This window comes from Paroedura picta, chromosome 3 (genome assembly GCF_049243985.1).
Source record: "Paroedura picta isolate Pp20150507F chromosome 3, Ppicta_v3.0, whole genome shotgun sequence".
NCBI classification, from domain to species: domain Eukaryota; kingdom Metazoa; phylum Chordata; class Lepidosauria; order Squamata; family Gekkonidae; genus Paroedura; species Paroedura picta.
Window position 1 is genome coordinate 133,842,455 of NC_135371.1, and position 27,689 is coordinate 133,870,143.

The 27,689-nt window shown below is 41.6% G+C and overlaps 1 protein-coding gene across 6 annotated transcripts; it reads left to right on the plus strand.

Annotated features, from left to right (window-relative positions):
* The first annotated feature begins 1,176 nt into the window (after window positions 1-1,176).
* LUC7L3 (LUC7 like 3 pre-mRNA splicing factor) lies at window positions 1,177-26,346 on the plus strand. Of its 6 annotated transcripts, XR_013229433.1 has the most exons (12): window positions 1,177-1,416; window positions 5,937-6,003; window positions 10,271-10,310; window positions 10,525-10,669; window positions 12,197-12,274; window positions 12,358-12,462; window positions 13,820-13,981; window positions 15,296-15,573; window positions 16,217-16,377; window positions 21,785-21,983; window positions 23,991-24,184; window positions 25,726-26,346. XR_013229433.1 is itself a non-coding variant. In XM_077327969.1 (11 exons), exons 1-10 carry the CDS (start codon window positions 1,318-1,320, stop codon window positions 21,937-21,939), a joined length of 1,290 nt encoding a protein of 429 aa, XP_077184084.1. In that variant the 5' UTR covers window positions 1,177-1,317; the 3' UTR covers window positions 21,940-21,983; window positions 22,801-26,346. The 6 variants fall into 6 exon arrangements, 4 of the variants coding, with proteins under 4 accessions (XP_077184084.1, XP_077184085.1, XP_077184083.1 ...); XR_013229434.1 differs by having other exon boundaries at window positions 21,724-21,983; window positions 23,991-26,346; XM_077327969.1 differs by having other exon boundaries at window positions 22,801-26,346.
* The last annotated feature ends 1,343 nt before the right edge of the window (window positions 26,347-27,689 follow it).

Consider the following 27,689-nt stretch of genomic DNA (forward strand, 5'->3'; position numbering starts at 1 on the left):
TCATCCTAAAATCTCATCCTCATCCTTCTGATTCTAAAATCTTGTCCCAGCTGAACTGATTTTTAGTATGTTTTATGAAATTTATTCTGTTATTGACAGCTGTGTTTTCTAGATTTCTATATACCTCAGGCACACATCCCCCTGGAGACATACTTCACCTTTATAGCCTTGGTAAATGCATTGCAACACAGGGACAAAAAAATCAGCTGCACATACAGAATGTTAACTGACTGTGACTATCCAGGAAAGAGATCTTGGGGTCATGGTAAACAGATGGTAGAATACAGCTGAATTAAAATATCTAATAAGTATGTAATAGGGATACAGGAAAATGTAATGTGTGGAATGACTGGAGATTGAAAAATAAAGCTGTCTCCATTATGAGGGTGCCTTCTTGTAGTGCTGATCACCAGAAAGCTATAATAGTGCTGAAAAAATAGAGAAGACAATCATTGTGTATGGTTATTTGTATGTTTATATATGAACTGTTTGCCTAATGAAAAATAAGTAGGGGAAATAAATTTAAAATTATGCAAGGTACAGGGGAAATGTTTTTATTCTTCACACTACTCTAGAACTCAGCATCAAACAAGGATAGGGGGTAGTTGCAGACGCAGAAAGCAAGCATCATACACTGAATTCATTGCCAAAATACGTGATGACTACAAGTTTTAAAAGATTCGCTTCAGAGAAAGTAGCTGTACATGCATTTTACAGCTGAAGTGTTCTGATTATTTCTCAATACAGTTGTGCATTTTAGATTACCTCTAAAAGTGAACTTGTTTCTTGGCAGCAGTGTTGAGCTCTGGACTTATGTGGAACAGTGCGTACTTCTTGGACGAATATTTATTTAATTTCTAGTAATTTGTATCTTCTGTGGTGCTCTTGAAAACTGGAAGAGGATTGAACTTCTGTTTAGAAAGTAACTGTGCTGCTTGTGGTCTGTAAAACCTAAAGCAGCTTGTTCTAAGAACAACAGTAAAGGTCTGTGCCTTATTGGCTACCTGACCCAAGTATTGTGGAATCTGTGTAAAAAGTACACCGGATGTTTAGTAGGCATCGTCTTGAAACAAAGTGCATACACCACATTCGCCTGACTTCTTCTCACAAACCAGAGAACTACGCCCGTTTTGCGCGGCCTGTAAGCGTAAACCGCTGCAGGTTCATTGCGCGCAATGCATTGTGGGGGACGCCTTGGCTCGAGGGAGCCGCCATTTTGTTTCTCTCACTGGCAGCGGCGCGGGGTTGGTGTATCGTAGGTGAGGGGACGTGGAGGAGGCAGCGGCGGCCAGGCCGACCGATTAAACGGCAGGCACCATGATTTCGGCTGCCCAGCTTTTGGACGAGCTTATGGGCCGGGATAGGAACCTGGCCCCAGATGAGAAGCGCAGCAACGTGCGGTGGGACCACGAAAGTGTAAGTGCTGTGGAGCGATGCAGGCCTCTGGCCCTGTCTCGCCTGGCCGCGTGCCCCAGAGGGGTTGGGATGGCGCCGGCGCCGGAGTTAACGGAATCCGGACAGTCGGCGGGGAAGCCTGGAACGGGGAGGGGTTGCCGCTTGCGGAGGGAGTCATCGGCCGGTAGCGAGGAGGCTGCCTGGTTCGGGACCGCGTAGGCCTCTGGGATTAAGAGCAGGTCCGATGAGCGCGGCGGCGGGGGGCGTTTCTGTGACTTTGGAGGTGAAGGGCAAGCAAAGGTGGTCCTGCCGAGGGTCCGGTGGGCGAACAATGGCGTCTTTAGCGTCGAAGAGTAGGAAGAGGCCTCTGGCTGGACCTTCGAGGACACGGGGGAGGGGGAGTAGAGGCTCATTGTGTGCGTGGTAAGATCTGCTTGCTGCTTTTATGTCACTGGCGGGGTTGCATTCACGTGGCTATGTCTGGGTTGTCTTCATTGTATGAACCACCTTGGTAAGAAAAACGCGGGACGGCCTTCATGGCGCTTTTAGGCGCTGGATTTTGTCCGAAGCATTGAGCATAAATTCCCTCGAGAGAACTGTGCATAAATTCCAGCAGAATTGTAATACTGTATTCGCGCGTGTGACCATGTAGTCCACAGTTTGGAAATGGTTGCCATGTGTGTTTTCTTTCACTAGCTAAAATGGGAAGCATTTGGGCATAGGTTTTCTATAGAAAGTATCAGCATGGTTGGTTGGAGTCTTGGGCTGGTTACTAGAAGTCTCGGTTTGAAGTCCCACTTTGCCATGGAAGCTGACTTGGGTCACTGTGAGACACTCATTTTCTTTTAGACTAACCTACCTCATAAAGTGGATGTTGTGAGATTAAAATGGAGAAGGGGAAATGATGGGAAATGCTTTGTTTTCTTATTGTAAAGAAAAACAGGGTATAAATATAAATATTTAAATACAAACGTATACTGATGATTTAATCAGTATTTTGTTCTGTTTGGAGCCATGGCAGTGTTTGGAAATGCTTGTTGGAATAGATTGAACAAATTGTCTATTTATTAGAAAATTATAATTTCCAGATGCTTGAATATGGCACTATTTTTCCTTGTAGGGAGTAGTATGATTAGGTAACCATGTTCCTCTGTATTTTTCCTATAGAAAACTCAACTGGGATGAGACACACATTGTAATTAAATTTATGTTAGATTATTTGTATAGTGTTAAGCCTTCATTTTAGAATGTGATATTCTTTTGATAAACGGATTGGAATGATGGAAGAGTAAAGAGGACAGAAAGTTAATTTTCAGGATGCAATACTGGCACCAGTTCTGTTATAGTGAATTAGGATGTCATAGTCACAAGTATATTGTTTCTAGGTGCTGCTTAGGCTACCTACTGTCTTTAACTTTCTGCTATGACTTCTTGAACCTCAGGTGAGCTAGAAATTTCTCTTGGCCATTTGGTTTGAGTTATACATGTTTAAGAGCCTCTTGTGGCGCAGAGTGGTAAGGCAGCTGCCTGAAAGCTTTGCCCATGAGGTTGGGAGTTCGATCCCAGCAGCCGGCTCAAGGTTGACTCAGCCTTCCATCCTTCCGAAGTCGGTAAAATGAGTACCCAGCTTTCTGCTGGGGGGTAAACGGTCATGACTGGGGAAGGCACTGGCAAACCACCCCGTATTGAGTCTGCCATGAAAACGCTAGAGGGCGTCACCCCAAAGGTCAGACATGACTCGGTGCTTGCACAGGGGATACCTTTACCTTATACATGTTTACTGGGAAAACATTATGTTTAAAGTTTATTACATTGGTGTCTCCCAAAATACTCTGATCCAGTGTTTCAAAGATTCAAGTAACAAAAAACTCATATGAAAAAAAGAGAAATATGTGTTGTTTTCTCAGTCAGAAAGAAGAGTTATTGCTATATTTGCTAGTTACAGTGTACTTTGATGTTACATGTATCTACTGGTTTTTGCTTGTCAAGTTTAGCCACCTTGATCGCAGCTTTCAAGAAATCCTGTGCCTTGGCTACATACTTCAATGTTAGGCACTCCCATCAGTTGCCTCTTATACATCACCAAGTATAGTCATTTGCTAGTGTCTCTTAAGGTTAAAAAAGCAATTAGTAGATTCTGTATATAAAACTAGGGACTGGCATAAATTGGTTCATCAGCCAAAATTTGGTATGAACTTGGCAGGTTGATAGCCCCCAAACAGTGTTCACAGTAGGTGCCTTTCCTGAATATTAAACTGATTTTTATCTGATTCAGCTGTTTGGGTCATGTAAACCTTACAACTGAGCAGGGTGGGTATGCCCATTTGCTGTTAGGTTTAAATGGCAACAAGCCATTTAACCCATCTGTTTTGCTCCCCCCTTCCAAGTGCGGGGAAGCTAAATAGATTGGTAAGATGGCTGCTAACCATTTAAACCTAACAGCATGGCAGGTCAGTCAGCTGTTAGGTTTAAATGACTGAGAGCCATAAAACAGATTAACCCCCCCCCCCCCCCCGCCGCCTTGGGGATCCAAACGGTCTGGTTTGAGAAAATTCTGGTTATGGGGCCCTCAACTGGAATTTTTAGGTTTGTGCCCATCTTCTTTATATATGAAACAAAGAAGAGAAAATAGGAGGTCTTTACTGTCAGAGCAGCTTATTGTATGGAGGATGCATAGACATCAATGTGTTATTTTAAATTGGTTTTTAAATAGGATTATTATTATTTAAATTTATTACTCACCTCTCCCCAAAGGCTCAAGGTGAGTTACAATGCTTAAAACCAATTAAAAAACCCTATACACAATAAAATATCCCCTCATTTGGGGATAAGATGTGATGGTAAAAAACAATAGCTAACTACAGCCTACCCCAAAGAAACCATTCTATTCTAGAGGGGAGGGAGACAGGGCGCTGCTAACATTCGCTAATGCTACTCCGATCAGCCCTATAGGGGGGCCCTGATCTTTCTTGCCGCCTGGCCTCAACCAATAACCTGGCAGAAGAGTTCCGTTTTACAGGCCCCGCAGAAAGCTGGAAGCTTCCACGGGGCCTGCAGCTCCTCTGGGAGCTCATTCCACCAGGTTGGGGCCAGGACCAAAAAGGCCCTGGCCCTCATCAAGGACAGGCACGCCTCCCTGGGGCTGGGAACGACCAATAGATTAGCACTTTGCAGAGCATAGGGTGACAGGCTGTCCCTCAGATATGTTGGGCCCAGACCGCCTTAAAGGTCAAAACCAAAAGCTTGAACTGGATGCGGAAGATAACTGGTAACCAATGCAGCTGCCTGAACACAGGCTGGATATGGACTCTCCATGATGTACCAGTGAGGACCTTAGCAGCTGCATTTTGTACCAGCTGAAGTTTCCAAATCAATCAGAAGGGTAGGCCAGTGTAGAGCAAGCTATAGAAATCTATTCTGGAGGTGACCATTGCATGGATCATGTGGCTAGGTGTTCAGAGGACAGGTAGGGCACTAGTAGCCGAGCCTGGCAAAGATGGAAAAAAGCCTGTCTGGCTACCTTCTTGACCTGTGCCTCAAGAGTTAAGGAGGCATCAATGGGCACCCCCAAATTCCTGGCTTGAGGCGCGATCTTAAGTTGCATCCCTGCCAGGGAGGGTAAACGCACTTCCTCTCCTGGCCCCCTACGTCCCAACCATAGGACCTTTTAAAGTGTCCATTTCTTTTCTTTCTTTTTTTAAAAATAATTTGATTTAAAATGGAATCTGTCTTTAATGAATACATAATACCTTAAAGCTGAACATTATTATCAATGTTTTTTTGTTTGTAAAGAAAGGCTTGTAGGAATAATATGTTGGTTAGTCATCCCATGTTTGTTTAGTTACATTATGACCTAATATTGCAGCCAGAGACTAATCAGTCACTGCTGTGGTCATCCACTATCCACTAAACATATATAAAGCTGTCTCTTACTGAGGCAGACTTTGGTATATCAAAGTCAATATCTTATGATTAGCAGCAGTTCTAAAGCCTTGAGTAGAGGTCTTTCACATCATCTGCTACCTGATTCTCTATTTTATTTACTTTTATATACCACCCACCCTTGCAGCTCAGGGCAGTTTACTTTAGAACTTTCATGAAAACAGTACAATATAATAGGCATCTTATTTTGAATATATATGTAACACTCTTAACAATAGGAATTGTTGAGATTGAACTTTGGACTCCCTGCATTTAAACTAGATGCACTACCACTTAACCCTTATTCTCTTATTCCTGGTTTTTGCCTAGTAATTACTTGAACTCACTTGACTCACTGCATTAAATTACAAATGTAGCTAAAGAAACATGGGTATTTTACCTCTCATTTCATGGAGAACAATAATGTGCTTGGGAACTGCAATCCCTTTTTCTCTTAGAAATTAGTTACTTTTGTGGAGTGATGGTAGGCAACTGTAATACAGAAGAAGGGACAGACCAAAGTAGAAAAAATCACTGGAAAGTGATCACTCCTACTGTTGTTTCCTAGGAGTACCTCTAAATAAATAACTAAATCCTCACCTGTTTTTTTTTTTTTACAGGTTTGTAAATACTACCTTTGTGGATTTTGTCCTGCTGAATTGTTCACAAACACACGTTCTGACTTAGGTAAGTGTGTATGAGATTAATGGTTTTTGATGCTGTCATCTTATATTCAGTTTTTATAATTGTTGGTGTTGCTTTTTAAATATTAATACTCTTTGATGTTGCTTTATATTGTCTGCTTTTTAATGTATGAAAAGCCACCTTGAATACCCTGTGACACGCACACCAGGAAGTGCAGGGGGAAGCAGCAATGGAGGGCTCTACTTTCCTGGGGCCTGTTTGGCTCTTGCTTGGCTCACTCCCCCCACAATTCTGCCTCTTTCACACCCCATACCTTCACATAAAGCATGGCTCACTTAAGAGCTGTCCTAGACTTTAGTGCTTGACCTTTTCCAGTCTGATTTCTGTCCCAGCTGTGGGGTGGAGACAGTGCTGGCCACCCTGATGTATAACATCCGGTGTCAGCTGGATCGAGGTGGGTCAGCACTTCTTGTGATGTTATACCTGTCGGCTGCATTCAGTGTGATCAATCGCCACCTCGCTGGAGCTGGGATTTGTGAACCAGCCATTTGGTGGCTGGTCTCTTTTCTCCAGAACTGGACAGAGAGGGGGAGAACTTTTTGTGACCTTTCCAATTCTTATGTGGAGTACCACATCTCCCACACATCTTTATGCATCCTCTGGCCCAGCTGATCCAGAGTTATCGCTGGGTTGTTATCAATATGCAGATGATGCCCAGCTCTTTCTCCTGATGGATGTCAGGCCTGACTCCCACCCCGGAAACCTTTGACAGATGTTTGGAAACAGTGACGGTTTGTTTCAAGCAGAGTCACCTGAAACTCAACCCTTCCAAGTTGGTGGTCCTGTGGCTGGGTCATAAAGGGCCAGATCAGGAAGTGCAACTTTCCTGCCTGGACAGGGTACAATTAGAGATCTTGGCCAGAAATTTGGTGGCAATATTTGATGCCTCCCTGTCAATGGAAGTGCAGGTCACAAGAGTAGGCCAATTGGTGTTTTTCAGTTGGTGCCATGCAAGGTTATTAGCACCCTCTCTGGCCCCAGAACACCTGGCCACAGTGATCCATGTAATGGTCACCTCCAGATTGGATTTCTGTAACTCGTTCTATGCAGGCCTTCCTTTTTCCCTTGACCCGGGAGTGGCAACTGGTGCAGAATGTTGCTGCTAGGGTCCTCACTGGAACATCTTGAAGGACCCATATTCAGCCAATGCTAAGACAGCAGCATTGGTTACCAATGGTGTTCTGGATCAAGTTCAAGGCCCTTTGTGGTCTGGGCCCTGCATACCTGAGGAATTGACTATTTCCTTATGTTCCCTGCAGAGCCCTTTGCCCTGTGAGTACTAATAGGCTGGTAGTTCCCAGCCCATGTGAAGTACACCTGGCTTTGACTTGGTGCAATGAGCTCCCAGATGAGCTGAGGGCCCTGTCGGTGCTGTCTCAGTTCCTCAGGTAAAACAGAGCTCTACCCCCAAGCATTTGGTCGGGGCTAGGGCTGAAAGATCTCTGGGTTGTCCCCCCCCCCTCCTTCTTTTTTATGACTGACGTTGATATTGTTGGTTGTTGTTACTATTATATTAATCGGTGACATCTTTCATCCACACAATACACAGGGTGCTGATGGAGTTGGTGATGGCTTCCTGTTTTGGAGGCTTACAAAGGATGGTGGGGTCATGGATGAATGTTGTTAGCCACTATGGACTACTGTTAGTAGTCTTTGGGGTTGGTTCCATATTATAATTAATTAAATTCATTAAACAATTCTATATTGTATTTTGAACTGTAATAATAAATTAAAGAAACAATAATAATAAAGTTCATTTCAACCAAGTTTTCTGGGGTAACATAGGCAATAAGTTCTAATTTGATTTGGGGAAATTAGAATAAGAAAGGCAGATGCAGTTAGTTTCAGGGGAGAAATAAACATAATGGAAAGATTACATACAGATAGAAGGATGCAGAAACAGATAAAACAACATAAAACCTAATAGCCTAAATAAACTGACTCCTTAGCTTATTCACTAACATGACTCAGGATCTATCTGGCAAGGAAATATCCCCTTTCCTTACTTGCTCCGGAGAAAGACACATGTAACCAGGGATGAGCACAAACCAGGGGGGAAAAACGGTTCATTGCTCAGATGACCAGGAGGTTCATTCATGAACCGGTTTGTGGCTCTGCAAACCCCATTGAAAGAGACGGCAGTCCCTTTAACCCCATTGAAAGAGATTGCAGTCTCTCTAACTGGCTTTGCAGAAAGCCTGAAAAACAGCTGCGCAGCTGCTCCCCAGTGTTCTGCTCTTTTGGGCTGTCTTATGCCGCAGTCTCTTTGAAGTTTACAGCAAATACATCAAATGTTCTCCTGCTGTATATCAAGGTTTAAGTTTAAAAATTAGATTGCTAATGTTGTTAAGGTCCAGTATGAGTGCTTTTGTTGCACAAGCAAATACTGTTACTGGTGTGGGCCATGCAAAGGTTTTGTTAGCCCAAACAGTTTTAGCTGATGCTCTTGTAATGGTATGTCAGTCAAGATGTTACAATGCCAGATTGATAGGCTCTTGTCAGAACATTGTCTTTCATTTGCTCCCAGATATTCTTTGTGTTCCCAAGCTTTACAACTTCATAATCATTCCTCTTAGTGTATTGAGCATATCCTTATACTGTTACTGATGCCACACATACTAGGGGTGTGCATTTAACTAAACCAGCCAAAAACAATACCTGAAAAATATCTTACTGATTTTTGAGGTATTGTTTAAGCTGATTACAGATTCTCAGTTCTGATTGGCTTCCAGTATAGCTAATCCTAAATAAAAGACCCTGTGCTCTGCTCTCATGGTTGTTTTTTATATGCCCTGATTAATGATTACCACTTTGGAATCCAGTAGGAATTTTCCTCCAGACTAGAATGGCCCAAGGATTTTCAAGTTTTCCTCCCTTCCTCTGGGCAAAGAGTGGGGCTTACTTGGAGTGGTTGTGAATTTCTTGCATTGTATAGGGCTTGGATTGTGTGACAAGATTGCAGTTAGAAGGGTTGTACAAGCTGCTGAATGACTAGCAAGGATTAATTATTCACAGAAACAGGCTTTGAGTGACAGAATGCTCCAAGCAATTGCTTGGTTGATATCCGTTGAGTAGAGAAATACTTGAAAGAGCTGAATGCTGAGGAGAGCTTGAGTCAGATTTCTGCTTTGACTGAGTTAAATACTGACAGTCAGATTTCTGCCTTTACTGGAAAGAGTTGGATTTCAGCCTTAACTGAGAGCAATTTAACATGAGAACTGGGGGAAAGTTGGCAAGGAATTTTGGGAAGTAGAAGGAGACTCTCATTTGAGCCAAGGATGGGAGTTAGAACTTCTAGAGAGAGAGAGAAGAAAATTCCCTACCCCAGTGGTCCCCAACCTTTTTCCGGCTGGGGACTGGCGGGGCAACAGTGCCGCGCATGTGCGATGCGCAGCGCGGCCCTGATTCCCTCTCCCCCCACCCCTCCCGCAGTAAGAAGCTTCCCGGGCCGCAAGCTTGCGGCCCGGGGAAGTTTTTTACTGCGGGGAGAGGGAACCGTGGCCCGGCGCCTGGCCTTCGCGGCCCGGCAGCGGGCCGCGGACCACTGCCTTACCCAATTAAACGGGGAGTTGACCTTGAAGAGTATAGAGATCCCAGATCTTGTGTGGTTAGAATTTGTGTTGAGAAACCTTCAGAGTCAGTTAAAAACTTAAAATGAGTATGGAGTACTGGTGTTTCATGAGGACGGGGTTCCAGCTTTCTGGAAACCAAAAGTGAGATTAGTCAAAGATTAATCAAATTTTAATCAAATTTTAATAAAAGATTAAGCAAATGAGATTAATCAAATGAGATTAATCAAAAATTAGTAGTATTCAGGAAAAGCACAGGAACATAAATAAGTCACGGTGGAAAACTTAAGAATGAAAGCCTAAGCATTTACCTCAGAATTTCAACCCCTGATTTCTTCTGACCTTTCCCTTCTACATTAAAACAATATTTTGCTATTTTTGAGTTTCAAAATACCTTGAATGCCACTTAAGTTGTCTTAAGTTAAACTGGGCTCCTGATCCTTCCAGTTCCTAGGCTGAGCCAACAGCCAAAATATTGTGCTGCAGCACAGTGTGGGACAGCCAGAGTTCTTCAGAAAAAAAGAAAGCACTTTATTAGGGCTGCTCAATCAGACAGAGAAATAAAAATGGAGGGAAAGTCTTGCTTCTGAGGGAGGGAAGTAGTTGGGGGCCATCATAGACTCCATGATCCTTGAGACCAGCTCTGTGCTTCTAAGTAATTTTACATTGTTTATTTCCAGGTCCATGTGAAAAAATCCATGATGAAAATCTCAGAAAACAGTGAGTATGCTATTTACATTTTAGAAATAGCTCAGTTTAACTAATGCTAAACAGTAGTATTAGCATTTAAGTGACAGCAAAATAATCTAAAAGTTTATTATTTTACAAGAATCGATTGCTTCTCATTCTTTTAGGTATTGGACTTCTGATTGTGCAATGTAAACTTGATCTCTGTCTCAAGTTTAATAAAAATAATTCATTGGGTATTTTTCAGGTATGAGAAGAGTTCTCGGTTTATGAAAGTAGGCTATGAAAGAGACTTTCTTCGCTATCTACAGAGCTTGCTTGCAGAAGTCGAACGGCGAATTCGAAGAGGCCATGCCCGCTTAGCATTATCCCAGAATCAGCAGGCTTCAGGTGTAAGTGCAAATGCAGATACCAAAGCAAAAAAGAACAGTTTCTGCTTGATCTCAGTAGTGGGAAACCAAATTAAAGATACATAATTGCTTATATCTCTCATAGGAATTTTTTTTTAAATAGAGTAATTCTAGGGGCCATTCCGCACAACTTAAATGTAGCTGAAGTCTTATCTTTTGTAAACGCTATTAATTTAACGATTTGCATGATGTCGTAAACAAACCGCAAAACTCCCACCAAACTCCAGCAACAATCGGAATTTTATAGCGCTTAGGGAAAATCCAGAAAAGTGGATTCCCCCCGGAAAAAACGCTACACTTCTGAGCACAAGCTGCAACACATCAGCGAAAGACATGTGCATTCTCAAAATAGCGGTAGAAAGAATGTTCTTCCCTAGCTCTCGCCCCCAAGCTTCCAGAGACGTGATTGCCATTTTCCCCCCCTTAAACCAGCGAAAGCAACAAATAAGCGAGGCTTCTTCGCCTGAAGTCCCTCCACAGAAGTGTTGAACAGTAAAACAAAGCTCCCTTCTGCAATTGTCTGAGCACAATACAGCCTCCTATTCGACACTGCCCATAATTTCAGCCAAAAATTGCACCCATTGGGGGGAAATTTTGTTTTTACTTGAAGAGCATGTAAACGATTTAAGTGCCAACGCCAGCGAAAAAGGTCTTTCTGAGACATTGAATGAACAAATATTCGTTGCTACTGGTGTTTTCAGGTTTTTAAAAAACAGTTTTTAAAGGGAAAGGGGCTTTTCAGGAGCACAAACATAACAGTTCTTTGACTGTTCTGTGTGATTGACAGCCAGGGGCGGGAAGAAGCGCAGAAAAATATCGCCTCTCCTTTGTTGCGATTCCGGCGATACCGGAAACCTGTGGGGAATGAATAGACTGCTACTGGGACTTCAATATTCTGCTAGAATTGAAGGTGTGCGGAATGACGAAATTCCTCTATTAAATATAGCATTTCTGCATACTGCAAACATTTAGCAACATTGGTCGTTGTGCAGAATGGCCCTAGTAATTGCATAAACTTGTAAACATCATAGCATCATAGGAGTTAACAGTGGTAAAACCATCATTAACTTAAATGCTCTTTATGGTCTTGTTTTTTTTGTCATATTTTATTTTGTAAGCTATCTCAGTTTCTCTGGAGAAATGTTTTACAGGAAGTTCTCAATAAATAAAGCAATTCAACTGTTATGCTTCTGACAGTATATAGGGTTCCAATGCTTTCCTAGCTCTGCATGGCACATAATTCTCAAATAGATTACCAGGTGCATGATTGTTCTAAACTCAGATGAGCAGTATAAGTTAAAATATCCATTTTGCTGGCAAACAAATTGTCACATACTATATGTAGCAACATACCATTTTATTAATTAAAACTTACTGTGGAGTTTCTCTTTGCTTATGGCATTATTTTTATGCATGTGTCTTAACAATAGCCATACCATAGTCTAGTTAAACATACATTGTTTTATTTTCTGTACGTTAGATAACTGATACTTGAATTTTAATATTTAGCAAGCAACAGGACCGACTGGTAAAAATGAAGAGAAGATTCAGGTCTTAACTGACAAAATTGATGTACTTCTACAACAGGTAAAAGTTACCTTGAAATAAAATATTAATATTAATAATTAAAAGCTTGTCTAAGAACACTTTGATAGTGTTCTCCTTTTCAGATTGAAGAACTGGGTTCTGAAGGAAAGGTGGAAGAGGCTCAAGGCATGATGAAACTTGTTGAACAGTTAAAAGAAGAAAGGGAGTTGCTCAGATCTACAACTTCAGTAAGTATTCTGATCCCTGAAAGGCACGACAGGTTGGAATCATATATTCTGAGCTTCTTTCCACTACTACAAGCTGGTATTTAGTTTATTGTATTTATTATTTATTCATTAAATTTATATACTGCCCTCCTGATTGTAACTACTGTATTTGCTGGCGTATAAGACTACCTTTCCCCCCTGAAAAACATGACTCCAAGTGGGGAGGTCATCCTATACACCAGGTGCACTTTAGTTGGGATAGACATAGCTGCCCATAGTGGCCTCCTGATGCCCGCCCACATGCGCAGTTGCGCACTAGTGCCGGTCACAGGGAGATGCCAGGGGCGGACCGGGTATATAACGAACTCTATATTTTGAGTGGAAATGTTGGGGGGTTGTCTTATACGCCCAGTCGTCTTATACGCTGGCAAATACGGTAGCTCTGCTTGCCATTCAAATTTTCTAATTGCGTTTTTTTGATAGGTCTGTATCTTGGTAGTAATTCACTGACAATTAAAAATTGTAAGGGCTGTATCTGAGAACTTGTGTTGTGGTGCCACGTTCTGTGTAGTTGGCATAAAATGATGTCCATGCATCCCAAAATCATCTTATGGGATGAGGGACCGCCTATTGCCCTATGCCCCCTGCAGGGCTCTGCGCTCTGCAGGTGAGAATCTACTGGTCGTTCCCGGCCCTAGGGAAGCGCGCCTAGCCTCAACCAGGGCCAGGGCCTTTTCGGTCCTGGCCTCTACCTGGTGGAATGAGCTTCCAGGTGAGCTGCGCGCCCTGTGGGGATCTTTCAGCGTTCCACGGGGCCTGCAAAACGGAGCTCTTCCGCCAGGTGTATGGTTGAGGCTGGGGTCGGCGAGGTACATCTACTGCTCCCCCCCCCCCCGGGCTCTTGAACATCGTTGACCTCCTCCTTCTCCGCCTCCCTTAGCAATGGGGGTAGGAAGGGGATTTTCTGTTTCCACCATGTTGTGATGGATTTTAAGTCTTTTAATGGGGTTTTAAGACATTATGACCCGCCACAAGCCGCTTAGGGAGTGGTGGGAAATAAATTGAATAATAATAATGAGAACAGCATGAGGCAGGAACTAGCAAAATTATCACAGACACACACACACCCTGCCTTCCAGCTCTGGAAATCTTCTGCTGGATCCAGCCTATAACCTGGGTGAAGTTGGTACATTTGATGGTGTATTTGTTAGATTTTAATATTTTATTCTGTGTGAATTTGTTCGAATTACCTTGGAGGGTATTTGTGATCCAAAAAGTGGAGGATAGAATTCAGGAAAAATAAAATAAGTTGTTTGGTTAGATTTTAGATAAAGCTTTAATTTCAGTTCTTTTATTAACAAGTGCCTTTTCTTCCCAGACAATTGAGAGCTTTGCTGCTCAGGAAAAGCAGATGGAAGTTTGTGAAGTGTGTGGAGCCTTTTTAATTGTAGGAGATGCACAGTCCAGGGTAGACGATCATTTGATGGGAAAACAGCATATGGGCTATGCTAAAATTAAGGCTACGGTTGAAGAATTAAAAGTGAGTCAATTCTCTTGATTTACAGATAAACTATAATGCTTTATTGAAAAGTATTGCAATTGCTAGTGATTGCCAAAGTAGTTTTTCATCCTAAGAACGTCAAACTTTGGAATAATTCTTAGTGATAGCAAGGTCTAATTTAGTGGTATCTTCAGAAACAGTTCCCATTTCTGTGACCCTGGGATGGAGTTTTGGGAAGATAAGGGTTATGGAGGGAAGCAGTGTCAATGAGTATGATGCCATAGGATCCACCCTCGAAAGCACCCATTTTATCCAGGGGAACTAATTTATCAGCTGGAGAACAGTTGTAATTGCAGGTGATCTCCAGCCTTCACCTCGAGATTCACACCCCCACTTTCCCTGAAATAAATGGCTGCTTTGGATGGTAGAGACTATGACATTATACTTGTCAGAGGTCCTTCCCATCCTTAAATAAAGCCTTCCTCAGGTTCCACCCCTCAGATATCCAGGATTTTCCCAACCTGGCAGCCTTAGCTCATTCCCACATAATAGCCAACCTGTCTTTATCTGCCCCTCTGTCTTCAGCTTTCCATCACCTCATTCCCTGCAGACTCTACTAGTATTGTCCTTTTCTCCTTTTTATCTGCACAATAATCCTGTGACATAGGTTAATCTGAAAGTATGTCTACTCCATAATCACACGGTCAGATTCCACAGCATGATGGGAATCTGAACCTGCATCTACTCTGAAGCTCTGATACATCACATTGACTTTCAAAGGATGGCAGCTGTTGGAGGGTAGACTCTTTGGCATTATACCATGACTGGTCAGTCCCCACACCCTGCAGTCCTCAGACTTTGTCACAGGAATTTCCCAATCTGGAGCTGGCAAACCTAGTCAGGCCTGGGTACCAATTCATCCTTCCTCAAAGGCCAAAGTAGGCCTGGGAAGGGTCCTCCCCCATCTTTTTACTCACAGAAACAAACCTAAATACAGTTGTTGCCTATGAACAACCACTGAGGGAGTCTCTTGCTTCAAGCTACAGATGCTGCTTTTATTGTTTGTGGATTGTCAAATTACCCAATATACTTTTAACTTGACACTTTTACTGGCTGGCATCAATTAACTATGTTGGGCTTGTAAGTAGTATTTGTTGTTAAAAACTTCTCTCTAGGTGTTTTAGTGTTGTTTTCCCCTCCATAAAGGGAAGTCTAAATACTTTGAGTTGTTAAACTACAAGTGCAGATTGTAATGTTTTCAAGCTTTATTGTACAAAATGTATTATTAGCAATACAAATTGCTGGAAACCTGTTCTTTTATTCTAGTAACTATTCTGGAATTTCTTTTTGAAGGAAAAATTAAGAAAAAGAACTGAAGAGCCTGATCGTGATGAACGATTAAAAAAAGAGAAACTAGAACGAGAAGAGCGAGAGAGGGAACGTGAAAGAGAGGAAAGGGAGAGAAAACGGCGGCGTGAGGAAGAAGAAAAGGAAAAAGAGAGAGCTCGTGATAGAGAGAGGAGAAAGAGGAGTCGTTCACGAAGCAGACATTCAAGCAGAACCTCTGATAGGAGAGGAAGTCGGTCAAGGGACCATAAAAGATCAAGAAGCAAGGAAAGAAGACGAAGCAGGTAAATCTTTATGTAGTAACTTAAAACTATGTATGGCTATAGCTAACCTGAGCCAAAAAAATACCTGTAAAAAATTATTATTTGCTATTTTTCTAGCTATCAAAATGGTTGAGGCCAAAAAATGCTGGAAATGTTTGGGATTTTTCAGGGCCACCAGATAGCCAGAGTTAAGGGACTTGGGATCCCTTTAAATGCTTTTGAACTTGGAGTCAAGCTCTAAGCTGTGACTTTGCAGCTTGAAGTAGAGAAAGCATTTAAAGGGACCATGATCCCTTTAAATGCCTTGGACTCATGGAGCCAATAATATTCTGCATTTCCCAATATTTACTGACTCCAAATACCATACTAGTATTGGGATTGGGGAATATTGGTAAATACCAATATTTTTCAGATTCAGATCACCGGAACCTGAAAACTACCTTTTGCACACCCCTCCTTGAAATATTAGAATGATTTAAGTAGAACAGTGCAGTATATTACTGTTAGGACCATTTGTTGCCAAACATTTCATATAAAGCTGCAGGCTACTGCTGTCATAATTTTCATTTGAAGTTTTCTCCCACACCCTGTTGATCACCATGTTAGTTACTAACAAAACTTTTAACTGTGGAAATGCTTTGATCTTTGTATTTTAAATGTTCAGGAGTCGAGATCGGCGCCGAAGTAGAAGTCACGATAGGTCAGACAGAAAACACAGATCACGCAGTAGGGACAGAAGGCGGTCAAAGAGCCGGGATCGGAAATCTTACAAGCACAGAAGCAAAAGCAGAGACCGAGAACAAGACAGGAAATCTAAGGAGAAAGGTTAGTTCATATAAACAGAATTATGCCATACCCACCGTGAAAAAACTCTCTATCTAAACTCTTCTAAACTATACACCAATTCTTATGCACTAAGGTCCATTTTTCTCCATTTGAGGACTACCACATACCAGATTGGAAAGCTAGACTCTTAATCCAGCCACCCACTGTCTTGGTATTTTCATAAGTATTTAATTTTAAGTATTTTTGTACATATATTCAGGTGAGTCTTCTGTTGCCATCCTTGGAGCTTCTTTACACAAACGACAAGACAAGTTAGTTTTTGTTGCCATCCTTTGTTCTTCTCAAGCAGCAACTCTGATGTTATTTCCTAATTGTGATTTTCAAAGTGTTCATGGAGAAAAGAAGAGGAAATTATTTTTCCTGTGATTGTCTCATGTACACCTCTTAAGTAGATATCAGTCCTTGCAAGGCATACCTTTACCCCACATCTGTGTTTATCGTCTTTGCCTGCCTATCTAATCACTTTAGGAAACTTGGTGAAATAATATAATGATATAATATTTTTTTATTTCTATCCCACCCTTCCATATTGCTCAGAGCAGGTGACAACAATAAAAACAACAGTTTAAATTATTACAATTATTATAAATGCCCCCCCTCCAACTAAAATTTCCACAAAGTGGGAATTTGGCTCCCAGAAGTGAGGCCAGCCTTTCATGGCAGATGTTACTTTAGACTTCAACCATAAGCCTGGTGGAACACCTCTGTCTTACAAGTCCTGCGGAACTGATTTAGGTCCCACAGGGCCCCTGATCTCTCCCAGGAATGCATTCCACCAGGCTGGGGCCACAACCAAAAAAGCTCTGGTCAAGACCATTTTCACTTTCAACCTGGGAAAAATGTGTAGGTCTTGATCCAAGGATCTTAAAGCTCTTGAAGAGAACACCAAAGGTACACTGGCCTCAGACCATTTAGGGCTTTAAATCTGGAGCCAATGCGACTGGCGAGCACTGTTGTGATATGTGCTTTTCATTAAGTCCCTGTCAGGACTTGTGCAGCCACATTTTGAACCAGTTGGAGTTTCCCGAGCAGTCTCAAGAGCAGCCCTGCATAGAGTGAGTTGCAGAAATCTAATCTAGAGGTGATTGTTGCATGGATCACTGCTTAGGTCTGACTCTGAGGTATAAGCTGCAAGCTGCCTCATTGAGTGCAGACAGAAAAATGCTAGGTGGGCTGTCTTTGTGACTTGGGCCTTCACTGATAAGGGGTGATCCAAAATCATGCCCAAGTTCTTGATGGTAGGTACCGGTATCACTTGCACCCCGTCAAGTGCTGGGAGCCATATCTCCACATATTGTTTCTCCGCATATTGGCACAGCCAGAATACCTCTGTCTTGGCTGGATTCAGCTGACTCTGCTCAAGCCAATCCACCACACCTTTCAGACACCTATCCAGATTGTCTGGGGATGTTGATCGATGGATCATCATCATCATTATCATCGCCTGCCTTTCCTGATTGGCTCAGGGCAAGTGACACCAGGCATGTACATGTAATAAAGTTACATTGATAACATAATATAAATTAATTACATTATATTAAATTATTAATGTATTAAACCGTATCTATTAGGGTCTTGTAAGAGGAACTTCATTTGTGCTGTGTGGTTGGTTTGAGGATGGCACATTGGTTTTGTGAGGAGGGCAGCCACAATGGTGGAGCAGTTGAAGTTCCCGGAGAGCCCTGAAGTCATCAAGAAGAGTGTTCCACCAAGTTGCGGCCAGGACTGAAAAAGCCCTGGCTCTGATTGAGGCCGGGTTTATTTCTTTGGGGCCAGGGATCCTGAGCAAGTGGTGGTCACTGCATCTTAGTGCTCTTGGGGGAGATGGGGGGAAGATAGCGGAAAAGGCAGTCCTGTAGGTACTGGGGTTCCAGACTGTTAAGCGTTTTGAAGGTTAACACCAAAAACTTGAACCTGATCTGGTCTGTGATTTGAAGCTAGTGCAGCTGGGAGAGCACTGATGAAATGTGGGCTCTCCATTATATCCCAGTAAGGACTCATGATGCAGTGTTCTGGACTAGCTAGAGTTTCTGGATCAGCTTCAAGGGCAGCCCTGCATAGAGTGAGTAAGAAGTCTAGTCTGGAGGTTTGTTGTATGGATCACAGTGGCTAGGTTAGGTTGGATGCCAATAGGTACAGTACAAGGCATCACGCCTGGCAATGGTGGTAGAATTCTTGGTGGGCATCCTTTGATCTGGACCTCCATGGATAGGGAAGTGTCCAGAATTACACGTAAACACACGATGGTAGTTGTAGCATTGGGAATTGCACCCTATCTCTTTCAGCTTGCCAGCCCAGCAAGAGGACCTCCATGTTTGCTGGATTTAATTTCAGCCGACTCCTCCTGAACCAGTCCACTACAGCCTCCAGACATGTGGCTAAAGTGTCTGGGGGTATTAATGGATGACCATCCATCAACAGAAATAGCTGGGTGTCTTTTGTGTATTGATGACAATCCAGATCAACATTCTAGACCAGTTGAGCAAGGGGATGCATATAGATGTTGAATAACATCAGGGAGAGATTAGCTCCCTACGGGACCCTGCTTATTAAGGCTTGCTGCTGGGATATTCTCTCCCTTAGTGCCACCCGCTTTCCTGACCTTGGAGGAAAGACTAGCCATTTTAAGGCTAAACCTCAAATTACTACGTCAGCTAAGAGAAATAGTTGGGTGACATCTGCATCCTGAGGACAACCCAGCCCGAAACTTGGGATCAGCTTGGTGAGGGGGTGCATATAGCTATTGAACAGCATCAGAGTAAGAATGGCTTCCTGTGGAACCCCACAGTTCAGGCTTCTACATAGTTGAATCTGAGTAGGTTCTGGACATGACAACTTTTTAGTTAAGTATCAAAGAATACCTCATAGCCATTGAAACATCTTTCTAAAGATCAGTGCTGCAGTCATACTAATCTCTCCAATAGTGAAGTCAACACTAGTATTTTGTCATATTGTGTGTCAGGGTGATCTGTTTTTTGACACTTTATTAATCAGGAAAAAAAACTTAAAATATTTATTTTTGCAATAGTGTGAGTCACTCAATCTCACTACAGCATACTTCTAGATGACGGACACTTATTTGTGTCTTAAAATGCTTGACAATTCATTCGGAAATATTAGTGAACGATGTGCTGGTTGATACATGTGTTCTGGATCAGCTTTCAGTGTGTCTTTGCTTGAAAACAGGTGTACCGATTACTCAAATCCCTCCTCAATGGAAAACAGTCATGTTTTTCACCCGGATCTGCTTATATACATATTGGTCACTTCTCATATTGCTGTTCTGTTTAGATTGCTGGGGTCATCCGGCAGTGTTGCTATTGTTAGCCTCTAACTTCCATTTTGGCCAAATGGTTCCATTTATTGTGTTTAATGCATTTATGCTTAAGGAATGGTGCCAGAGCACACACCTGACATGAATGCAGATATATGAAAATATTGGAGGGTATGGTTGTGATCCAGGTACTATATCAGTGTCTGAGCTTGAGTTTGACTGATTTTCATAATATAGAGTTAATGTGTTTATTGACATTCCTTATCTAACCAATAAGTTAGTCCTAATATCAAGTTCCTAGGGCCCAGCTAAATGAGTCCATGGAAGATCTATTCATAGATCTTCCCAACATTTGAAAGGGTTAGTTTGCAACACACTGGGGTGTATATTAGGGCCTTGGTGTGGGGGAAGGGGGAAGGGATTAATCCCCCTCCCTCTGTATTGCTACTCTTGATACTTCTCACAGGTGTTTTGAGGTTGTAGTTTTGGAAAATGGGACAGTTACTTATTTTCTTGGAGTTTTAATGGCTAAATTTCGAATGCTTTTTCACAATTTTATGTGACTCTTGGTTTTCTCATGTTTTACTTGATGAGCCACCTCAAGCAGGTGTGTAGAAAGGTAGTGCATACATTTTTAAATAAAATAAGTATGTCAGCCCTTGAATGGGTAAAAAAAGACAGACATAGAGATGATGCCCATCAGGAACAGAGAGCATAATTATGGAGTAGGGGATTAAACCTTCCTCTTCCCCATGCATACATCTTAATGGGAACTGGAATCCCTGCATATTTGTTCACATTGTTTAAAATTCCTAAAAGAAAACTGAATACATTGGTTCATGGATCTCCCAAAATTCTCATCTAGGTTGAGTAACCAAATTGTAAATCAAATGAGAAAATATTAATCTGAATAGAACAGATACTTTTTCCAGGCTTCTTGTTTTGGGGTTTGAACCAAATCTTGCTTTATACCTGTAAGATGGAGCTTTTTCACCAGGCTTTTGTTTGGGGCCAAAGCTAGCATCTATTTACCTACCTATTCATGGCCCCATCCACCCATTGGGTCCATCTAATCTACTCATAAATCATCTTGAATTTCTGGGAGGATTCAATATTCCATAATCATTGCTCTTTTTAACCTTTTGAAACGTTTATTTTAAATGAATTTTAAATTTAATTTTATCACTGTTATTGTATATTTTATATCTGTGTATACTCCACCCTGAGCCAGCTTGCTGGGAGGACGATCTAAAAATCTAATAAACATAAACATATCAGTGAAGAAAGGAGATTTTAACCATCCACTGCGTGTCCTCACAACACAGTGTTGCTCTTAGAAAAATTCTGTTATGCTTACAGTTTTTGGTTCCCTTTGCTTTTTATAAATTGTTGTTGCACTTACCCTTTGGATTTCTTCTACATCATCATAGCATTATTCAGTATTTGTTAGTCAGAACTAAGCAGCTATCGGGCTGTCTATCCTAGTGTGTGTTCCTTATTCTGTTCTTTGATGAATAAATAAATACAGTTAATTACATTCAGATCTTTTCAACGAAAATCTTGATGAAAGTGTTCAAAATTTTTCTATGATGGTCTACTGAGGAATTGAAACTTTGGAAAATTTTGCTCACTTGTTGGATCCTTGTGATAAAAGCCACCGCATGTAAGAAGGTAGCAGGAAATGTATGCTTGCAGTGATTCATTCATACTTATGTGGAAAGAGAATTTCTCCCTGTTGCCGCCCAGAATGCCCCACATTTTAATCATACCCATTGATAACTCTTGTGTTCTCTTTCATGGTCACAGTTAATCTTAAGAAAACATCATTCTAGCGTTGACATTGCATGAGTAACCAAAGCAGAATTTTTACAATCAGAAAGGCAATATTCAAGAAGCAAAAAGAGCATATAGGTAGCCTACCAAAATTTAATTGTTCAAGAAGTAGTTATAACTATTTCTTGTACACTGCATATACTAGCTATACTAGTTATTGTAAACAGCTTGAAGATGCAGACAGCTGTCATAGTACAGGTTCATCTTTCAACCCACAGGTAAATAATCATTTTATAGTTGCCAAAAACAGCCTTCTCTTCCATCTGTCCAAACTCAAAGCAACCCTAAAACACCTCCAGGAGGATCTGCACATTCTGCCTATTCATAGGGCTGTTGAGCTCTATTGTATCTACATAGAAGATAAGCTTATTGGACTGACCGCTAGTCCTCTGCGGGGCAACAAGACTGCTGTTCCTCAGTGGATCTACATGTGAATCGGCGATACCTAATAAAGCAAAAATCGAAGACTTTCAAAAAGGTTAGTTAGAGCAACTCTACCCGAGCACTTATCACATGGAAGAGATTTCTTTTAAGAGTTCTGGTTAACAGGCTGTTTTCTCTTAAGTGCCAAATATGTGGTGGTGTTCTTTAGGAAATTGTTCCCTTGTGCATTTTTCCATTTTTTGGTTATCTTTTCTTGGCAGTAGCAGTCAAAATTACCATCAAACTATCTTTTTGATTGGGCTTATAAGCTGTAAGCACAGTTACCTATCCAGAACAAAGTCCTTCTGTTGGTATCCAATTTCTGCTTTCTTTTGCATTAAATAAATCTATCCAGATCAGCTGATTTATTGTTAGTCTGGATGCTGAAAGAAATTTTTTTTGCTCACCATGTCAGAGAATGGTATGCTTCACTTATGTCTTATATGCTTGTTATGAGAACTGTTTTAATGGAATAAAAATGTTAACCATTTACTATATGGACACTGGCATTGACTGTCCCTTGAGAATAAGAGGAATGCTCATAATGTAAAACACACAGGACTGCATTATGACTAGGCTCATTTTATATTTTCCTTGGGAAACTGCTGTTCTTGGCTCTTACTACCTTAACTGATGGCTGTTCATGAAGAAACAGCCCATTTGTCAGTCTGTTTCCTGCTTGTCCCTGCAGTTAATAGTCCAGTTTTAACGAACTAGGGGTCCCATTAAGTTATGGCTTCATCTGGAACAAGTCTGTAACTTGTCATTATTTTGCTTGTGAAAATTAGATTCAGATATGCCAAACAGGATAGAAAGATGAAAATAAGCAAGCTTATGACTGCTTTGAAGGTTACTGTTTTTGCTCCCCACAGTCATGGATTGTTAAATATCAGCCTGATGGTGCACCTTCACAGACTCTCCCTTCCTGGCAGTGGTGGCAGATAGGGAGACAACCCCCAACTGCTGGTGAGGTGATGGGGCATAACAGGCAAATGAAGGTAAAACAGATGGAATGGACTCTGGGAAAAGAGTGAGGAAGAAAGCAGCTACTTCCGATTGTGGGGAGTACTTAGGTTTATGACAACATATGGCAAATATTTGACAGAGTTAACAGCTATTGAAAGATTTGTATGAATCTATACGAACCACAGACTTATATTCCAAATAAAATTAGTGTTACTTAGATACTATTGTATTTCACCAATAGTTGCTACATCAAAGGTTATCTTTATATCCTAGGTTTTTAAATTTCCTACAGGTATTGTGCTAATTCAGCAACGATTGCCAAGTTCTTTCTACAGTAGCCTGTTTTTTCTTATGTCTTTTCAACATGTTTTAGAAGGCAAATATTACGGTCTGAAGTTTTTAAAAAATGTATTTAGTTTCAATCTTCTACAATTATAGTAAGTTCGCAGAAGCAGTTAGCATACTCTATCCTCCAGGATCCTCCCAAACAATTACCATGTTGCCTGAGCAGGTGTGGCAGAGCAAAAATGTATGTTTACAGCAGTGATTTTGGTGGATTGTCCCTTGCTGCATTCCCTAGTGCCACATGGCATATTGTTCTGGAGGGCCCCCTAATCCTCAGTGTCCGCTTTTGGAAGGCATAGGAGATTGTTCAGGGAAGACAATAAAAATCATGCTTGAACATGCTGAGATACACCCACAGACGTTTATTAGCATGTCATTGGTATTGGCATCTGAAGTCTTAAAAGACAAACCTGCAGAAATTGAACTATGTACTATGCTAAATCTATGGTTTTATTATGATAGTACTTCTGGGTCAGATAGCACGTGTGGCTTGTGGTTTTGACCAATTATACAGGTATTTGCATTGTGATCAGTAATGCCCTCCCAGTGCTGTTCTATCCATTGCCCTTCTGAACTCAACTCTCAGTCTTTCTAATGGAATATTTCATTTTAATATTAGCAATGCTGATCTCTTTAGTTTTCAATTCTCCAGCTGTAGTTGATGCATCCACATGCACACCATGCCTTTAAAAAGTGATGCCATGTATGTCTTTACTGTGAAGTCCATAGTCAATGTCTTCTTTCATGGCAGAAAAGAGGGGATCTGATGATAAAAAAAGTAGTGTGAAGTCCAGTAGTCGAGAAAAACAGAGTGAAGATACAAGCATGGACTCCAAGGAAGGCGATGCTAAGAATGAGGTCAATGGGACCAATGAAGACATTAAATCTGAAGGTGACACTCAGTCCAATTAAAACTGATCTGATATGACCTCAGATCAGACAGAGGTAAGTGCATTATTTCAAACTTTGATTAGGGCTTTTTGTTACTGTTTAACAGTTCAGCGTAAGTATGTACAGATGAAGACGGAACTAAGCCAAGTATGAAGAGATACTAAAGCACCTTCTGAAGGAAAACACAGTGTAGCCCTGCAAAATCTTTTGAGGTACATTGTTTTGTATCGGCTATTGTGTAGCAGACTCATCCCCCACCCCCATTAGTGTGCCTCTTGGGAGCTTATTTGTAACAGAGTCACCATAGAAGTTAATTGTCCTATTTTTTTATTTGTAGGGGATTTGTTATCTTTTTTTAAAAAAACAACTTGAACTGATTTTGTAATTAAGTCCATATTGTGTTGGTGCATCAGAAACATTTGCTATAATACTTAATATTTGAGGCACATGTTGGACTATTTTGTTTTTATATAAACTGCTAGTATTTCTTTGTCAAGGATGTTTCTAGTTTTTTTGCTTTGCCTTGCATTCTAATGCAGTTTGTTCTGTAACTCGAGAGCCAGTAGCATTGGATTGATGGAAGTGTAGGGTTTATGAATAATTGCAGCTGACTACCATACCTCACACAGCGTTGGTGTTGTGAGCGGCCCATGAAAAGCCAAATTAAAAATCAAGGATTCAGTCAAACTAAGCAGGTACTCATGCCAGGTACTCCTTTCTCTACCCACATCCATGTTTGAATGCTGTTGCCTGTAATCTTTAAGCTTAACTGTTTTGTGTTTTATTTACAAAAAGTGAAAAAGGAATCTTTGTACATATTTTGTGAAGAATTGCTAACATGTAATTAACTTGATGGAATTTTCTTTCAACTGTGTGTAGGGATGCAGTGCTGCCCAGAATTAGATATTAAGCGTATTAAATGCAATAAATACTACATAATAATCGCCTTGTTACATTCAATGCATTTCAAGTCTTTAAGAGGTATGTGTTTATAATTTCCTACTGCGTAGGAGAATTGCCAGGCAGCCATGGCACACAGAGACCTATACTGGCTGATACCAGACTTGGGAGGCAAATGAAAATAAAGGCCAATTCAGATACACCCAATAGGTATAAATAAATGGCAGGAATGTATACAGCCACATCACATAATTAAATTGAATTAAATCTTAAATATAACCATCCATTCTTAACCTATGATTTTTCTGGGTCATTCCTTAATACGGAAGTAGCCCCCAACTAAAATTATCAGATGAATTAATTTTTTTGAAAGATAAGTGTTAACATGCTATAATTATCTCCTAAAAGCTGCTAAACAGTTGGAGTGCAGGTCTTTGAGCACTGGTGTTGCACAGCCTGGAGTCCTTTCGGCAACACTTGGATTTAATTCCTTTGCAAGCCCTGTTCATGTACATGAGGACTTCTCAAAAGCTATGGGTGGTTAATTGTGGCCTCTAACAAATACTACATCTAAAGCCCCTGTATATTGATGAGAGAATTTAAGCAGGCAGCAAAACAATAATTAGGAGTGACAAACAAGAATCCTCTTATGTTCCTACTATCTGACTCTCTTTTCCTAACATTTTACATTCTAGGACAACCATGAGACAAGACTGCGAAGAATCCTGAAGACTACATGATTTGAAGTTCTGCTTTAAAATGAGGTGAAAAGAAAGCTGTAGTGGCATAGAAAAAATTAAAGTTCGGTTAGATTTTTAAAATAAAAAGTAATTCAGGACTGTTGTGGCCTCTCAGCATTGCAGAGAGATGTTAATAAGCAAAACACGCTACTGAAAATTTTAAGTCCTTTCCTTTTTTCCTATAAGACTTTTAAGGTGATAAACCAACATAACCTGAACACATGGCTTGCTCAGTGTTTAACTGCAAGTTTTCATTCTTGAACTTTGAAACAAAGGATAAATGTTTAGTATTGTGTGACTCAGACTAAAATTAATCCCATTTTTACAAGGCTATTCCTAGCTTCTTGATATACCCAAATGGAAAAAAGTATGAATTTCTGTTACACATTTGATTGTCATTGAGTGTTTAATATTAAAATAGAGTTCTTTCCAAATAAATCAAATGTGTTAAGCTCATTCTTGTTTGTTTTCTACAATTTAAAGAAGTTTACTTTTCTTGACTAAAATTTACTCACAGATTCTGGCCAGATGCTTCCATAACTAAAAACATGTAAATAAAGGAAGCAGTGCATGATACTGCAATTTGTTCAGTGTGCTTTGTTTTTTCCCTTCCTTGGTTTGTGCTGGAATATATTCACAATATTGCCTCATGATCTACTTACATAGATTATATATAATATATGAGGCGTTAAGCCCAATTTAAAAACAGGTAGGAAGGAGATGGGCCCCCAAATGAAGAGGCGTATGCTCAGGAAGGGGAGGTGGGGGAGGCCTGCTAGCTATGCTGCTGGCAGTTACCAGTGTGCGTGGTGGTAGTGAAAAGAGCAGGCAGGCAGTGCTGCTGCTCTTGCAAGTGCAAGAAAGCAGCGCAGGGGTGGGTGCCGGAGCAGAGGGTACAACTTGGAATCTTAGGACTACTGGAGGCCAGGAGGATAGTGGGTTTAGGGTGGAGGACTTGGCAGGCTGGCAGCAGAATTTAGGAGTTAACCGCTGCGAGCAGCAGTATAAACATCAAATAAATAATAAAATAATAATAGGAGGGGAGTGGGTGGGGTGGGACCTCGGAGAACGTTGGCAATGATCTTAGCGCAATGTAGAGGCTGTGAGAGCAGGGAGGAGTGCTAATTGCAGAAACAGGGTGAGAGGGTGGGCACCAGCGACAGCCCCTTACCATATAACATCTTACCACTGTGAGGCGTGAGTCATGGCGAGGCCATAACTCATTGGGATGTGTGGGCAGATGGATAGGAAGGGAGGCAATGGTGGAGATAGGAAGGGGGGGTCCTCTCAGGACCATAAAAGCATCTCAGCAGCCCTCAGTGGGGGGCAACAGTGTCCTTGAGAATGGCTATCTGATGAGTTGTGGCAAAATGCCAAGTAAACTGAGTGGCTGTTGGAGGGGATGGGCATCCCTCGGGGATTGTCAAGCAGGTAAGCAGACCTCCGAGACAGTAGCAGCAGTGAAGAGGTGGGCATTGCTCTGTGGCTCGACAGCCTTCTGATTGGTCTTCAGAGGGGAAGGCCCTTCCCCATGAAATCCAGTTGGACAGCTGGCACATTGTTGGAAGCATGTTCCATGGAAGCACGTTTTATGTGATACCTAAAAAGCCCATTGTATTGCAAAGTACAATGACTGTTAGGGCCTCTCTCCCCAACCCAGGGCAGGCCAGCTGAGACCTGGGGGAGCATTTTTGGGGCAGAGATGGAGAAAGTGGTAGGGGTGAGGGGAGAAGAGCTGGCCTCCCTCTACTGCCCCACAAAGACTTACCAAACCCTTAGCCCCCCTACCTGGCTCCCAGTTGTAGATCTTGCCTCCCCTATCTGGTCAGCCTCCTGGCAGACCAGCACCCACCCAGTCCACACTGGCAGCAGAGCATGCTGGGGCTGCAGGCATGCAAGCAGTAAGGAAGGTAGCTCTT